The following is an 18,009-nucleotide window of genomic DNA, read 5'->3' as shown; positions in this document are numbered from 1 at the left end:
GCCTGCAGCCTGTTCCTGCGGCACATGACTAGCTGTAGTTGGCAGTTAATGTAGTTAGCCTTGTGTATTTCTCCCAGACAGCCACACAATAGAGGGGCTTGATGTTGGTAAGATGGGCTATTCTAGCAGGATGGGGGGCAGTGCTGCTCACAACCGCACTTGCACTTCAACAGCACTGCCTCAGCTCAGACACAAAGAACTTAACTCTAGACTCCAGACATCTTGAGATCTTGGCAGAGAGGCAGGAGATTCCAGACACTTCCGTGGTTGGTATCCCCCAGAGGTTTCTTTCACTTCAAAGCTGGCACCAGTTATATAATTAGGACCCTCAGGCCCACTCTTCAGTACACTCCTGGACCTGCAGAAGAAGGACTGCCCTGCAGACCTGAGAGGGCCATCCCTGTTGTCTGAGAAGGAAGACTGGACATGCTCCTTTCATCCCAGCCTACCCGTGGCTTCAAAGGGCAGCTGACTGACCTCCTGTTTAGAGCTACAGGATTATAACAAGCTCCAGAGGCCTCGCTGCAACTACCCAGATAACGTAATGCACAGGACCTTCTTGGACCTGCAACTGGACCTGCCTGTGCCCTGCTGGCCTCTATTGAAGTGAGTTCCTGATCTCCACAAGATGTTTCCCAGGTCCCAGATCCTTGGTGTGGCATCAGTTGAGATCCTCATGTAAGGAAGGGAGAAATCCCAAAGTTTTAGGCTCTTTGCGACTGCAAACAAGCTCATTCATCCAAGATTTTGCTGCATATGATGACTATCAAGAGGAAGCTTCAGTGAACCCAACTCTTCATGCTACAGCGACGACTGGCAATGCGAGATCTGGACTTCACGCTACAGCATAGACAGCCAGCAGTGACTGCCAAGACGAAGCTCCAACAATGACCACCTAGACACCCAACAGGATCTTCTCACTATATCGATGATCGTCAGCACCACCTGGTCTGAGCTTTGTGCTACAGCGACGACAATAGGCGACGCCCTCCTGCCCCTTGCAGTCTCCTCCACCGCGGATTGGACTCTTTGCAACGGACTTTGAGAAGGTAACTTTTTCAGCGGGACCAACTCAGTCCCTGTATCTAGCCTGCACTCAATCACAGCTGGGCTTAACTTATGACTTTCATCTGATCCTGCACGACCAGATAACCACAAGTGCCACTTTGTGCTTTTGGGCGCTATACTCAAATTAAATCTTTGAAATTGCATATCTCCGGTTATACTGATTGGATTTTTGTTGTTTTAGTGTCAAATAATTTATGCCATTTTGCTCAATGTTTCTAAACTGGTGTGGGATATTTCTTGTGTTGCGTTTCCATTTTATTGCTGTTGCTCTACTACATAAATATTTTAAACATTGCCTCCAATTTAAGTGTGACTGAATTTGTTCCAAGCTGCCTGAGGGTTAAGCACAGGATAATTTAGTGACTTTTGTGCTTCACCCTGAAAAAGATTTAGACTGTTGCGTAAGTATGGCTTACACACCCCTCAAGCAGTTACTCAAATTCTCACAATATTCTGTTGCTAATCACTAAACTATGCCATGTTTGCTGTATATGTTATCAACTTTCTTTTGACCATGTGACAGATTTACAGGTTTGTGTACTGCCCGCTCTGAACTCTTGAACTAAAATGTACTGTTAATTATGGTTTTGTTCCATGGGAGATTAGTCCATTATATCAATAAAAGGTTTCAAGACTGTTACAATGTGACAGCAAGATTAATCCGCTGAGAACCTGACCCTCCCTTCAATATCATCAGTGATTAAAATATAAGGTAGTACACCATACAGAGAGAGGGGTAAATGGGGAAGCGAATCTTACCTATTTCTTCAGATCTCAGTAGGCAGAGGAGTAAGTGGGGAACCCATCTGAAAGAATCATTGTCTCATTTTCAAATGCAAAACTCTGTCACCTTGGTAATACCTCCAAGGATGCTACGGTCATTGCTAAGGAGACTGGCAACTATTCTATGCAACCAGGAATGAGGCAGGGAGATGGATTTGTTTGAGACCTACAGCATGAGGTAGCAGATATTGTACCAAACAACACAAAACCTCAAATATCTACACATTGGAGGGAAGGAACTGAGGTGGATATGAAGGGCAACTCAAACAAATAGGGCAGATGACTTACTAAAGCAGCAGCCAAAAGCTGCAGTAAAATGTAGACCTGCTAGTCACCGGACAAGTGACTATCCTGCCCTTTTGTATGGCTGATCCTAGGCTGATCCGGAAGGTAGCAAGTGAAACAAGGTAATAGCCACTGACTACCGGAGCACTAGAGCACTAACCTAATGTGCTAACGGCATTATTTCAGCACGTCATAACTGCCAACCTTCCCACACTGGCCTTTGTTGTCTAACACCTTCCTATGTGCCAGAAAGTGGGAAAGAATCTCGTGCCTTCAGACAACTCCTAGTCTTGGCATTCCTGACATGGTCCCCATTAACATTATTGGTGTTTAGGGAGTCATAACTATGTTCAGCGTGCCTGCTTTAACTAAGCAATACCTATAACAACAATTGAAGGTAAAATCATTATTTTTAGCCTTTGATGTCAGGTACCCCAATCTTGATGTCGGTTTTTCTAGCAGGTGCTATTCAGCTTGATTGTACTGAGGGAATATGTAGGAGAGTAGGATCTGCTTCACATGGGTACCCCCACTTTTTGCTGGTGTTTCACTGTTTATCGACCTTAGTCTGGCTGTGGCCCTGCTAATCAGGACCCCAGCCTAGCTGCTTCCTCTCTATAATGGTTTGCATGTACATTAGGTACATATCTAATTGGATTCTGGAGTGCCTTATAAGCCCCTAGTATATGGTATACTATGTACCTAGGGCATAGGTACTTCAGAGGCCTACCAGGGGCTGAAGCATGTATTATGCCACCCCTGGGAAGCACTCTGAAATGGCACCACAGGACGGCTACTGCAGCCTGAGTAAGGGTGTGCTTGCACCCCTTACAGTGGTATAGGCTACCTATATCACTACCATTGCACACACATATAAAACCTATAAGTCACTCCTATGGCAGGCCTTAACAATCCTGAAGGCAGAGTGCTTGGTTTTTATGTGAGAGGGTGCCCCTGCATGAGCAGAGCCCCTCTGCAGCGTTCGGAGTACCTCATCTGATGCAGTTTGTGGTGCAGCCTGACCATATATTCTTAAGTACATTATGACTAGGCCTGGGCAAGAATTTCGTTCCGTTCGCGGAAATTGCGATAATTTGGCATTTTCGCATTCCGCGGAGAGCGCGAAAATGTCAAAATTTCCGCTTTCCGCAGCTTGGCGATAATTTGTTTTTTGCTCGCGCTGTAAAATAATACATTCTCTCTCGCGCACGATCGCCTTACCTGAATCCCTGCGTTCGCCGACAAGTTTTCTTGATCCGGTCGCGTTCTCCATGAGATGTTGGATTGCTTTTAGCCATTTGCGCTGTCTCGCGACAGTTCGCGCCCGCAGTGACGTCATGCGTCGCGCGATCACGTCTTTCTTCTCGCGATCATGCACTGCGAGACAACTCAAAACAAGATGGCCGCACCCGCGAGCAACCACATGGGTAATTTGGCGACCCGCAACCATGCAGAAACTCTCGCGAACATGCGGGAAAAAAAATTCCGCATCTTCTCGATATTTCCGCTTGTTTGCGATAATTTTAAACATTTGCCCGATAATTTGCGAAAGTGGATTTCGCAAATTCCGCCCACCCCTAATTATGACCTCACGGTAAATGCTAACTTTGGGATGGCTGCACGGAAACATGTCGTGTTTGGTGTCAAACGCTTTGGAATACTACCCCCCGCCAGTTCTGGCGGAGGGGGTAGCATTCAACCCTTCTAGAGGGAGAGACATGTTCACACTGGTCTAACCCGGTAGGACTTTCTACAGCCCTGGCATCACAAAATTGATGCCTCTGCCACAGACACGGGTCTGGCCTCCTGCTGCTGACCGAAACTCCGGCAGGGGAGGCCTGGACAATAGGTTTTCTGTCCCAGGGAGGTGTAACCACCTCCCCAGACAGGCAGATGTGTATTGGGGCTGGGCGAGAGCACTTTCTGGTGCTTTGAAGTCCTGCACTGGGGGCACACTTGGTGTCCCTGTGCATAGTCCAGTTCAAATTGGTTGCAGGGGCTACCTGCCCCTGCTCTGGTGTGAAACTGGACAAAGGAAATGGGTGTAACCACCCCTCTTTCCAAACTCTCCCATAGGTGGGTCCCTAGAGTATGTCCAACCCTCAAACTTAGTATAAGTATGGGAACCCAGTCCTTGCGACTTTAGATTACCCTGGACGAAACTCTGCAACATCTATCCTGGACCTTTCATGTTCTACTCTGACTAGAAGACTGAAGAAATCTCCCTTGGGGTCAAGGAGTAACTCCCCTGCTTGGCAGGCACCAAAGAAGCAACTGACCGGTCTGCATCGCTGAAGCTCACGCCAGACGCAAAGTCTTTGCATCACCAGAGGTGGATTTCCAGACTTCCCCGAGGCTACCCTGAGTCCACAGCAAAGCTGAGGTCCGTGGCTATCGTGGGTGACGTGGAACCGTGACCCCTGGAAACTGTGAACTTTTGCAGCAACACTATCTTCCTGGTCCTCCTCGAAGTTGTGCTTTGGACTCCGAGTAGCCCCAGCCTTGAGCACCTCCTGCACCAAAGTTTGCTGGCCTCCACTCCACGAGTGACCCGTGGGTCAGTTTCAAGTGCGACTGCTCGAGGCTCCTTCGCGTTTGCAAGACCGTTGGCTAGTAGGTCCCCATGAAGGCAACTTCTCTTCTAATTGGGCTTTCCTGGTTGCTCCAGACGTGCACCAACGTACCCTTGCTGGGTGAGTCCCTCAGACCTTGCTGGTCTGCACCGCAGTCCCTTCTCTGATTTCCAGTAACTTGCCATTGCCAAGGCTTGTTGGGTCCAATCTGGTCACCGACACCGCAGCACTTGACAGACTTTGTGGGACCACTTGAATCCAGCTCCTGGTCATCATCGGCACCTCCTGGACCTCATGGCTGAAGAGTCAAGACACCCATCAACTCACCTGAAGCACCTGACATCGGTGGGCATTGGTCCATCCTGCCCTCGGTCACTGGCAAGTGACCCAGACTCTGTCCCCTCTGCTTTCAGGTTCCTTCCATCCTAGATCCAGGCTTGGATCTCTTCGGACACTTCTCCTCTTCAAGGCAGCAGCACTTCTTCGCCAGCTTCCATTGAAATCGACGACGTGACCCGACACCAAAAGACACCTATGCACCCGGCTTCCCTGGGTGAGGTAACACGAGTACTCCATTGCTCCCGTGGGTGCTAGCCCTAGAACTTCCTAAGTCCAAAAGGGTTCGGTCCTGACTCGATTCTAAGTGTCCCTAATCTTTAATTTTCCAACCGCGACATTGCCCATAGAAGCTAACGGGAACCCGCGATTTTGTTTACACACTACACACGGCCCCCGTGGGTCCCCTGTGTCACTACCTTGGTTGGTTCCTTGGGGTCCCAGCGATTCTACAGGCTCTAGACCTTGTGTCTAGTTCAGTTGTGGTTATACCACTTTATTGGTGTATGGTTTGGTACGCCCCTAGGGCCCAAACGTGTATTTGTGCTATTACTATTGATTGCTAACTTGTAAATTAAGTACTTCGAACTCCAGCCTCATAAAGAGACTAGAGGGGTGTGTTTTATCTAAAAATACATATATTTTAAATATATAACTGGTGTGGTTGTCCTTTCATTTGATCATTCAAGAGATTATAGACTGGTAAAACAAGCTGCTTTACATTCCTTCAAGACTTAGCCTGAAGGCTGCTCTCCATAGCTACCACTAGGATAGCTTTCAATAAAGGTTGTCTTTAACCAATTCACCATAAGGGGTTGATTGGACTGATACAGGGTGCCCACTAGAACTAGTGGACAGCATATATCAGGCCAACTTCTCACAGAATATTTAAAGAAAATGAGCACAATACAACTGGCCCTTTAGGCTCGAGATAGCTAAACTCCCTATTTTTGGCTCGTCTCAGAACATTAAATTCCACAGCGCTTATAAAGTTCTAAGCATAGAGACCTACACACGCAGGGCTGGACTGGGAACAGCCACAAGCCCTGGCAGTTTGCTGCACAACAGGCACTGGGAGCAGGAGGGGTGTGTGGGGGGGAAGGGGTAGTCAGGGAGGGGGTGCTAGTAAAAAGCACCACTTTCTCGTTATGATTTTTCCAGTGACATTCCATGTTTTAATCACCTAGCATAAAAAGCTGAGAGCACATTGTGCTGTTTAATACATTCAAACAAATGACTTTGACAGAAGGAATATAACTAAATATAGTAAATAAATAGAAATCTGTGTACCGTGATTAGTCGTTAACATGCTCTCAGCAACATCTCTGGCAACGCGATCTGATTTGGCAGTGACTTTTCTTCCAAACAGAGGAGGACTGTTTATTGCTGTGTGAGATAAACCAGAAACCCATTATTTTCTAACTGATTATCAATACTAAACTTGCATTATCAAACTGTAAATTAAATAAAATAACAAAGTCGACATTCTGGTAATCATTTTTGGCATGAAAAGTTGGTATATTCCTAACCATCCCAAAAAAATGACCCCTCAAGTGATCAAGCTTTTCAGTCGTGAATATTGAGATAGAAGCCAGAAAGGCATCAAAGTGGTGGTTACATCACTAATAAAACCAATATATGACACCAGCTAACTTCTTAAAAGGTGATTGCCTACCATAAATACCTTCCAGCTCCTTTCAGAAAAGGTTTAAAGACAGAGAAGAGATTTGCAAACCAATCGCACAGACATAAGGGCTCATAGAGAAGCAACGTGAGAATGGGGCACAAAATGGCAGTCAATGCAGCACCTAAAATGGAGCTAACCCGCAAGTCTTGTGCCACTTCGGTGGTTTTATCTCAGGAGCGCCCTGTATTTTCCACATCCCAGGTTACCTGCCCTGGGGTCGGCCAACTTTGGGGATGCATCTCCCACCCCCCATGGCTCTGGATATATTTTTCCACAGCGTGAAACACACGAGTTAGAGCTGACTCACGAGTTTCAAAAAGGTGATAAAACACATTTTGCAGGCGTTATCCAGCCATAATTTATAAAAAAATTAAAATGTGATTGAAGAGATTCATGAGTGGTGACTTACCAGTTAAAACAGTATCAACTTAAGAGGTCGTCCATGTAACCCAAAGAAGCAGGGTAAAAATGATCACAAAGTATTTATTGTCCACTTGGGATGGTCTCAACATACATAGACCGAGACATAAAGGAAAAACGATACCATCGCAAGTTAAATGGACCTGCTATGAGAGAAATCCCTACCTAAATATATATACAGTGTAACAAAGAAAAATAATTACAAACTAGGATCCCAATTATTCCCAAAACACAAAAAAGGTCACCATTTACAGCAATTGAGAGTAAGAATTGAGGGGCAGATTTACAAGCCCCCTGCGCCACCACTTCGTCACTTTTCGTGACGTACTGGTGGCGCAGGGGGCTCCTCCATATTTACATGGAGAGGAAAAGCCACCCTGCGTGACTTTTCCTCTCCTCGTAAATACTGCCCCCCTTCACACGCAGCACTTTGCGTTGAAGGGGCGTTCCATGGGTGTTGCTGTGGGTGTTCCCACGCAACACCCATGGAACATGACACATCAGCAGATTTACGAGAGATCGTAAATCTGAAGATGCGTGTGAATGGTACGCCACCCTAGAGGTGGCGTAGCGGGGCGCAACGAGGAGAAATTTTTTCATTTCTCCTGGTTTTTTCCTCTTTCAATGCGTGCTGCATTCTACAGCACACATTGAAGGTTTCGTGCAAATTCATCCATGGGCTCAAAAGTCATTGGCAAATCAAAAAATGCCATATCAATGCAAACACGGCACCATAAGTACACAGTGGCTATTACCACTGTGTGATGTATTTTTGTAATGTGTGTGTGATGTGTGTGAGTGATGTGTGTGATGTGTCAATCAATCAATCAAGGGTTTTGTGTAGCACAGACTACCCACCCAGAACGGGTCTCAAGGCGCTGAGGGAGAGGTGGGCAGGGGTCTGCAGATCCAGCAGGATCATTGAGCTCCGTCGAGGAGGCAGGTCTTGAGGTCCTTTAGGAACTTGGGGAGCGAAGCAGTCTGTCGGAGGTGAAGAGGGAGGGCATTCCATGCCTTGGCCGCGAGGCGGGAGAAGGAGAGCCCTCCTGTCCTGCTTTTCTTGATCTGAGGTAGAGTTGCAAGGGAGAGCTGGGCGAGTGGAGCGAGCACTAGGGAGCCTGGAACACAAGGCGGTGTTTCAGGTCCGGGACCGGGACCGGTGTTGTGGAGGACCTTGTGTGCATGGGTGAGAAGCTTGAAGGTGATTCACTTCTCGACGGGGGCCAATGTAGGGTCCGTAGGTGTTGGCGGATGTGGCGTGGTAAGTTGAGGACAAGTCTGGTGGCGGCATTCTGGATGTTCTGGATTTGGCGGGTGAGGTTCTTGTTCATCCCGGCGCAGTGGGCTTTGCCGTAGTTCAGTCTGCTGCTGATGAGGGCGTAGGTGGCCGTTTTCCTGTGTTCGGGGGGATCCACTTGAAGGTCTTGCAGAGTAGGCAGAGGGTGTGGTAGCAGGAGGAGGTGATGGCACTGACCTGGAGGTCCATTTTGAGTCCGTATATATATATATATATATATATATATATATATATATATATATATAACCTACTGGTGGTCGCCAGTAGGTAGTTATAGTTAGGTCTCTTTTTCCAAAGACTGAGTGTTTTGTGGTTTGCTAATAACTTTGGCCCCATTTGATGAATCTTTATGAAACTTTCCCAAAAAAAATGGATCCACCTAAGCTCTTTCCTGGAAAGTTCTGAAGTGATCTGTCAAAAGGGGGCCTAGAAAAAAGGGGTGTACCAGAACATAAAATCCCCATGCATTTTCCATATAATTCTTTAGGCATGGCTACAGCAAAAGCTACTGAACGTAATAACAAAAAATCCATCAGGAAGCTAGATCTTCGTCCACAGATTGTGCTTTTTGTGATTTGGTATAAGTCCGTTCAGGAGTTTTCGAGATAAGGGTAAAAAATAATTGTATATTTTGGCAGTTAGGCTTGCAAGAGTCCCATGAGTCTCCCACGGGTGTGCAAAAATAAACAATAGAGGCCTGTGTTTGGTCGAGATGCCATTTTTTTCCATGAGCATTTATGCTCCTGCGAGTCCCACAAGAGCAGGCGCTTTGATTGGCTGGCTGATGGAATGTTAGAAATTAAATGTCCACCATTGCTGTTGACTGTGAAAGATTTGGGTTATTGTGGAAATGAAGTAAAAGAGGTATTTAAGGGGGCATCTGTAGGGCATGCCCCTAGATTTTAAGAGGAGGTATCTAAGGGATAAGTACTGTGAAGATTTTAAATGTATATTTTTTAAAAAAATGTATGATCTCACGGTGCTCTTGCTGGATCGTGAATAGTGAAAAGTAGTAGATGAGTTCCTAATACACTCTATTAGTAGGAATACATATTGGTGCCCTTGTTTTTGAGAGGGAGTGTGTGAGTGAAAAGTACTGTAGTGAGAAGGTAATATCTTATTTAAAAAATTTTTTATGATCTTGCAAAATCTTGCAAGACCTTGAAAAATAGGAAGGAGTAGGTGTTCTTTGAATACACTCTGGTATGTCCTCTTGTTACTGTACGAAGAAGTCTTAGTGGATATGATGTTTATCAGAGTCTACTATTTACGCCCATTGGCTTGGGAAGAGTTGTGAGTAGAGTTAAGGCTTTCCCCACACACTCCGTCATCTGAGAGAGAGGTTTGTCGCCTCCCATACACCCCTACTACACACACCAGTCATCTGAGAGAGAGAGAGAGAGATCTTGTCCATTCACACACCCAGACATGCTCACTCGTCATCTAATAGAGGTCTGAAAGGAGAGGCCAGTCCATGCGCATACCCTACAATACACACCCGTCATCTGAGAAAGAGGTCTGACAGGAGAGGTCCATCATTTGCCATGCACCTTACTATGCACAGCCATTATATAAGAGACAAGTTCGAAAGGAGAGGCCAGTCCATCCACGCCTCCTACTATGCACACCCTGATGTGAGAGAGGTCTGATAGGAGGAGTCCCTCCGCACTCACTACTACGCTCACCTGCCATTTGAGAGAGAGGTCTGAAAGGAGAGGCCAGTCCATCTCCACATTCTACTTCGCACACCCTTTGTCACAATACAAAGCCATTACCTCTCACAATAATGTACTTACTGGGGATATATTCCTCACTTATTCTACCATACATACACTCAAAAGAATGTAATTTGGTTTTTTAAATCCTAGAAATTCACTGAAAAACCAAAGGTTAAAGTAACGTTATAGTCAGGAGAATTTGTCAGTGACAGCATTAACATTTTGAACTAAAAAAAACAGACATTCACCAGTTATAGTTGGTAGCGCTAACTATAACTTGCACCGCGTCCATGCAAAGCTTGTGATCTCACACATGACATCACTCATGACATGTTCTCTCACATCTTTCGTGGCATCACTGAAGACATCTCATATGACAACATTGATGACATCACTGATGACATTTAATGAGTATGCTCTTTTGTGTTACAGTTTACATAGTGGTTAGTCTCTACCACATTAATTCTAAGTAATTTTTTACAGCTTGGGTGTAGGTAATGAGTTTACGTGTTTACCAAACATGAGTCTTTCTAATGTAGAAGTATTAAACAAGTTATAAATCTTTGTATTGAAGAGTTACTCCGAGTTCAGGTGACTGTAGACCTGTGCTCATTATGTTCCACACACATATTTTCGTGCTGCAGAGATTATTTTTAGCAGTGCAAAGATTCTATGTACTACATACTAAGTATCGTAAGCAGTCTTGAGATATTGAAGAGAGTTGTCTCAGCATGATAATTTCTACTTAACATAGAAGGCTGTGTGCACCAGGTACTGACCTATGTATGTGTGCTTGTTTTGCTTCAGATGATGGACTACCTGTAAGGTTTTCATCATTGTATGAATGCTGCAGGTAATTGGATGTTTAGCACCTTCAGATCTTTGTCTTTTTTAGCGAATAGTGTATTTTTGACAGCTGTTGCATAGAGTGTGCACTGTTTTTAGGAGACATTTTTAAATAGTCTGTGGTGGATTTCTTATGAAGTTTCAGTGTTTGCAAGCAGTGTTGTATAAAGTAAATTCTCTCTGTAGAGTAAGCGCTATTTACAGTACTCAGTACTTCCTTTCTTAATGTAGGTTTGGTGAGTTTCAGGGGTTTGATACACATAAAAGCTGACCATAGAAGGGCATTTGTTTTGGAACTGGCATTCACTATTTTGGCTTTTTATGACCAGTTCACAGATTTAACACTGTACTCAATAAGGGTTTCCTATATATCTATGGTTGATTGCTAATGTGTGCTATGCTACCTTTAAAGTGTATACTGTAGTGCGTTGTTGCACATATTGCTTGTTCTCAACACTGAAGTGAGTTGTTGCTGTCCTAGTAGTAGTAATGGCTGATATTTTTCCTGAGGTATTTTGTAGTTACCATGCTCATTGTTGATTTCATGACCATGCCCATAAAACATCACACAAACCATTTCAAAATGCGATGCATTCATTAAACATCATCCATCATATCATCACGCAGCACAATCCTTAAAAAACACCCTAATGGTAGAATATAAAACAATGAATTGTTTAAGAAATTTAAAAATAAATATGCCTTCAAAATTCTATCCTGTATGCACAATAAAAATACATCTAAAACAATAACTATATCTCAGCAGTTAAATATTACCAAATGAAAGAACGAGCAATTAGTTGAAAAATAAAAAAAGGCCCTTAGATTTGCTCATTAAGCATACTGATTGTGAATACCTACTCAGGATTATAAATATAGTATTGTAACTGTTGGATCTAAAATCTAGGGGCGCTATCTTGAAATTCCTTTTGCCGACGGCATTACAAAGAGGTCTTATCCAAGACATTCTAGGTTTTATATAGACTTGATAAAAAACAGTAAGTGATCCATATCCTCATTTGCATATTTACAAAGTGCACAGTATGATGATCTAACCAGATTAGCCTTCCACTTGGTTGTAAATGTATTCACAACCTACATTTTATATATAAGGTTCATGCATAGAGAGGTACATCCACATCCATGTAAAATTCCAAAGCTAGAGCTGGTTTAAAAGTTAAATATTCATCACCCAGACCTTCAACCTTTACAGTGCATTGGATCACAATTATTTGTTTTGTCAAAATGCCTCCTTAATCATTAATCTGGTATGGTTCTTTTTATCAGTGCAGGGTTATTCCAGTACAAGCTCAAGCCTAGGTCACTGAGGTGTGTTTGATATGACATAACCGTAGGATATGATTACAATTCCCATGGTTCAGGATCTTTTCACTGGCATGTCAATAGGGAGAAAGCTCAGGCGTTAACAACAATCTTACCCAGAATAACAATGGTCTTAATGTAGTTAAGTCATCAATTCTTTTTAAGCTAATATCATAAAACAAGTATAGATCGGTGTACTCCTGGGCAGATTGAATACTGATCTCAAAATGGTTTTCTTTTACCGTTAGACCAATAATGATTACTGCTCCTCAAATTTCTGCCCCATAGAGGGATGCAGCCGAGGCTTTATGCCTTTTGATGTCAATTGCTGGTAAAACAGATCATGGGGTAATTGTTTAATACTTCTTGCTAACCATAAGAGCACTATGGAGAAGGGTAATTTTGCTTTTTGGGAGATGAAACTTCCATGTATCTGTTTTATCCAACCTAACTCCCAAATAATAAAAATGTTCTGCAGTTTGCAATATTACCCCCTTCATGCGGAAGTCTGCTCTATGCCATTGATGCGGTCTTTGAACCATTATTTTTGTCTTTGAGGTGTTTACTTTAAGGCATCACGGATCCCAGAAATCAACAAATTTATTGAGCAGATTTTGGAGCCCTATTTGTGTGTGGGATAACAGTAAGGTATTATCTGCAACTGACAATGCAGGGTTAATACACCCCCCAATTTAGATGCATCATGAACGCATGAACCCAAATAGTTGATCATGTCATTAATGTAGAGTGAATATAGTGTTGAAGCGAGCATGTAGCCCTGTCGGACACTCCATTCGATAGGTATGCGATCTGTAAGCTCGCCACCTGCCCCTCACCTAACTTATGCATAATTATTTGTGTGTAATATTTTTAGGATATCTAGTAGTTCAATATTAATTTTCATAAAAGAAAGGTTAGACCATGGCTGCCCTCTGGGGACCAGATCGAAATCTGCCCTCATATCCTCAAATGCCATGTGCAGATGGTCATTCAAGAGTTTCAAGAACTTCCAAATAAGATTTAATCTAAAGATCTGGTCTATTGTACTTACTTTTTTGTGAAACCCTGCTTGTATTGGGAATAGAATTTTAGATCCATCCATCCAATCAAAATGTTTGTCTAGGGCCTGTTGACAAAACACCTTTTGCAGGTTGTCTATCAAACTGATCGGACGATAGCTACTAGAGATGGACCATCCTCCTTTTTGAAAAAGATCATTATTATGGCTCCACGCCATGACTCGGGTATTCTGTCTCCTGCAATAATCCTATTAGATAAAGCATTTACATAAGGTCCCCATGAAGTTAGTTCCGACTAAAGCAGATCTCCAGAGACCTTCCGGTCCTTGGACTTTCCCAGCTATCAAGGACTTAATGACTCTAAGTGTCTCATTTAATGTGAATTGTATTGGAGCACAATCCTTTGTAATTGCTGGGTCAAGAATGTAGTTTGAGTATTCTTTGTTAAAAATAGGTTCTGGGCCACAAGGTGCATACATTTCATTGAAATGGTCCAGACAGAAAGTTCTAGTGGACTACAAGATTTGGGGCTACCATGTAAAACAGCATGTTTGATAATCTCTACTTTTAGATGCCTCTACCATATGTAGGGCCAGATGTACGACCATAAATGATATGAGCAATCGGGTTAGCGACCCGTTTGCGCACGCCAAGACGAATAGGGCCATGTACAAATCCAATTTAGCGAGTCGCAATTTATTTGCGGCTTGCTAAATAGGAATTGTGACGTGTCTTAGGAAGGGGCGTTTCAAGGGCGTCCCTTCCTAATGGCGACTCTCTACCCCATGTATAAATGCTTTGCAACCGCAATTGTGGTCGCAAAACACTCACAATTTACTGCGCTCTTCAAGAGGGTGGTAATGCCCTTGCAAATGGGAAGGGGTCCCCAGGGGTGACCTTTGAAAGTGGTGGGGCATAACAGTTGTTGATGAGGGTCGTGTTGCGAGCGAGCGAGTGAAGCAAGTGAGCACAGCTGTCATAAGAGGGGTTGGGGGGGCTGTTCCTTGGGAAAATGGTGAAAAAAAGAGTGGGTAAATCGTGCATTTTAAAGCAAATTTGATGAAGCAAGATGACTTATAAAGCAATTGTGATAGTGTAGATGTTAAATATGTAAACACATGAAAAATATTTAACAGAATTAAAATTGTTTGGTTAGTTACTGTAGTGTGCAAATTTTACAGAGCAACAATCAATCAATCAGGGGTTTATAAAGCGTGACTACTCACCCGTGAGGGACTGAAGGTGCTTTTGGCGGCTGGTCCCTCTGGGTGTGGAGAATTATTCAAAGAGCCAGGTCTTGAGGTCCTTCTTGAATTGGGTCAGCAACGCAGATTGCCTGAGGTGCCGGGGCAGGGAGTTTCAGGTATTGGCAGTGAGGTAGGAGAACAAACTTCCTCTGGTTCTGGTCTTGTGGACCCTGGAGATGGAGGGTAGGGTGCCTTGGGTGGAACGGAGTTGTCTGGCAGGTATGTGGAATGTGAGGCGGTAGTTCAGGTAAGCTGGTCCTATGTTGTGGAGAGCGTAGTAGGCATGTGTGAGGAGCTTGATGGTGATTTTCTTTTTGACCGGGAGCCAGTGGAGTTGTCAGAGGTGTTGCGTGATGTAGCTGTAGCGGGGGTGTGGAGAACCAATCTGGCAGTGGTGTTTTGAAAGTTCTGTAGTTTCTGGGCAACACCGCCCTATAGTGCATTGCCGTAGTCGAGTCTGCTGGTGATGAGTGTGTGGGTCACAGTTTTTCTGGATTCTGTGGGGATTCATCTGAAGGTCTTTCAAAGCAGGCGGAGTGTGTTGAAGCAGGCTGAGGAAACTGCGTTGATTTGACAGTTCTTTGTGAGCGATGAGTCCAGTATGATGCCATGGTTGTGTGCATGGTCCATAGGGGCGGGAGGGGGTCCCAGAGTGGCTGGCCGCCAGGAGTCATCCCAGGCTGAAGGGGTGGGGCCCAGGATAAGTACTTTGGTTGTCACAGTTGGGCTTGAGGCAGCAGCCTTTCATCCAGGTGGCGACGGCCTTCATTCTGCTGTGGAAGTTGGTTCTGATGGTTATATGTTCGTTGGTGAGGGAGAGGATCAGCTGGGTGTCATCGGCATAGCAGACTATGTTGAGTCCATGGTTTCTGACGATGTCTGCCAGGGGGGCCATGTAGACGTTGAAGAGGGTGGGGCTCAGGGAGGAAACCTGGGGCACTCCGCAGCTGATCTCTGTAGGTTCTGAGAGGAACAGGGGTAGTCTAACCCGCTGAGTCCGGCCGGTGAGGAAGGAGTGGATCCAGTCCACTGCCTTGTCACGGATGCCGGCGTTGTGGAGTCTTGTGATTAGGATGCGGTGGGAAATGGTGTCGAAGGCAGCAGAGAGGTCCAATAGGATGAGGGCTGTGGTCTCAACCTAGTCGAGGAGGGAGCGGATGTCATCGGTGGTGGCCAGGAGTGCGGTCTCTGTGCTGTGGTTGCTTCGGAAGTCAGATTGGGAGGTGTCTCTAGGATGTGGTTCACTTCAATGAACTCTGAGAGTTGGGCGTTGATGACCTTTTTAATGACCTTGGCTAGGAAAGGGAGGAGGGAGATTGTAGATGGGTCTGAAATTCTTGAGGTGTGTCGCGGCTAAGGACAGCTTCTTCAGCAGGGGGTTGATCTCGGCGTAATTCCAGTCATCAAGGAAGGTGGCAGTTTCAATGGATCAGTTGATGCTGCGGTGAAGCTGGGGTCATTGGCAGCGGCTGCTCTGTGGAAGATGTGGTATGGGCAAGGATCTGACAGGGCTCCTGAGCGGATGCTCCTAATGGTCTTGAATGTGTCCCCTGTTATGAGTGGGGTATAGATGAGCACGGTCTGTTGGGGTGCGATGTGATTGCATAGTGGCAGGGTCTGGGGCATCGAAGCTGTCGTAGATCTGCCTGATCTTGTGGTGGAAGAAGGTGCTGAGTTTATTGCAGGGTTTTTGGGAGGGTGGGACATCTGTGGTTTTGCTGCTGGGCCTCACAAACTCCTTGACGATGGCAAAGAGTTCTTTGCTGTTATGTGCGCTGGCAACAAGCAAGGTTTTTAATTATATCACCTGCACACACTGTTGTCTTGTCAGTCTACTCTCTATAGTGCACCTGTCTGACATTTTCTTCTTACAGTCTTGTTATGACATTAAAAAAAAAAAAATCCTGACATACTGTTCCATTCTGTGTCTAGAGAACTTTATAATGAACTTGAGGTAACAGTGCTTAGTAACTCATAGATTTCTTTATTTCAATACCTTCACAAATAAAAACTATTAAGAAAATATAAGCTATTGTGATTTGTCTGACTGGATGCAATGAAACAGCAAAACAAACATAAAAGGTCACCTTCAAAGACGTTTCACATCTTGTTCAGGGGTTAAAGAAATATGTCACATCACCCCCATCCTGATGGAACTCCATGAGCTCCCCTTTCTGGTCCACTAGAAAAACCAGCTGCATCATTTACAAACAAGCTGATTGTGATGAAGTAGTAGGCCTGGCCAACAAAGCCACCATGACCAGCAGCACCTCTCTTATCTTGGGTACAAACTCACCATCTCTGATGGCTCTTGCAATCCATCAGCTAGGGCACCACCACTACAGCCTTAAATCATGGCACACCATGTTGAAAGACCTTGACCCAAAGCCTGCCCATGCACTTCCATTCCGGTCCTGAGGATGCGAATGGTAACTTCTGCACTGTTAATCAGCACCCTCGGTCCGCAAATGGAAGCTGCACATCTAACTTTTCTATCAAATGGGAGACATGCATTTTCACTGCACATATTAGATTATCTAATTTTCCCTGTGTTGTCTCACCTTGAAAATAACAATATGAAAAATGATCTATGCATTCCTTTTCAGTTTATTTTTGCTTTTTTTATGGTTTCCCACAAAACGCGCTTTCAGGATGATTCAGTTTTTGCATGGGTGCATACTAATAAAAGAGTAGTCTCAAGACCAAATGGAGCATAAAGTACATACTCTTTGCAAGCGCGAGACCATGGTAAAGCAGGTGTCTTTTGGTTTGAAGTTCTGCGGTTCCTAAGACACATTCATTCAACCATGAAAAACTGAAAACTGTACCACAAGCCAAAGTGTGATAAACACAAACATCACTGCTGTTCTACCAGCATGTTGGCATTCCAAAGCTAAACAATAATACTCTCCATTTAACCAAGTCCTTTCATTCAGAATTATAGCTTGAGAAACACATGAAAGGCTGAGTGTAGCCCCCCCCCTTCCTCCCCCTCCCCCCAGAATTTGAACCTGTGAAGGCAATATAATTGGTTTGCAAGTAGGCAGAAGTTTCAGCAGGTTATATTTTATCTGTACAAATAACTTAAACATTACTTATACAGATGAGGTCCTCTGTGACTGTCTGTGTGCTGCAGTTCAAGCTGCACAGCACATCTGAAGGGCTAACTCCCTGGTCACACGACACGAGCAGAGTAGTGTGCGTAAAAAGCAAGGCTGGGATTTCCTTTCCTGATGTTTACATTGCAGCAAACTACAGCCAGCAGCCAGAGGCAAGGCCACGTGCCATCTCTTACAGACCCCCCCACCTCCCTGTGTTTAGTATGTCCTAACAATGGGTTGTGTATTAGTCAGGGGCGGCTCCTCCATTGGAGCGGAGGAGTGTCGCCTCGCTTAAGTACCTCCCAA

The 18,009-nt window shown here is 44.7% G+C and overlaps 1 protein-coding gene across 3 annotated transcripts in view; it reads right to left on the bottom strand.

Annotated features, from left to right (window-relative positions):
• Nucleotides 1-18,009, bottom strand: part of ADGRG2 (adhesion G protein-coupled receptor G2) — a 900,557-nt gene that overhangs the window by 442,878 nt on the left and 439,670 nt on the right. For all 3 annotated transcript variants that reach the window (XM_085622206.1, XM_085622207.1, XM_085622208.1), the window contains one exon: nt 6,336-6,431. In XM_085622206.1, coding sequence (XP_085478332.1) covers nt 6,336-6,431 — 96 coding nt within the window. The remainder of the gene's footprint in view (nt 1-6,335; nt 6,432-18,009) is intronic.

This window comes from Triturus cristatus, chromosome 8 (assembly GCF_964204655.1).
Source record: "Triturus cristatus chromosome 8, aTriCri1.1, whole genome shotgun sequence".
Lineage (NCBI taxonomy): Eukaryota > Metazoa > Chordata > Amphibia > Caudata > Salamandridae > Triturus > Triturus cristatus.
Note: the sequence above shows the minus strand (reverse complement) of the source record. Positions and strands in the feature narration are given on the sequence as shown.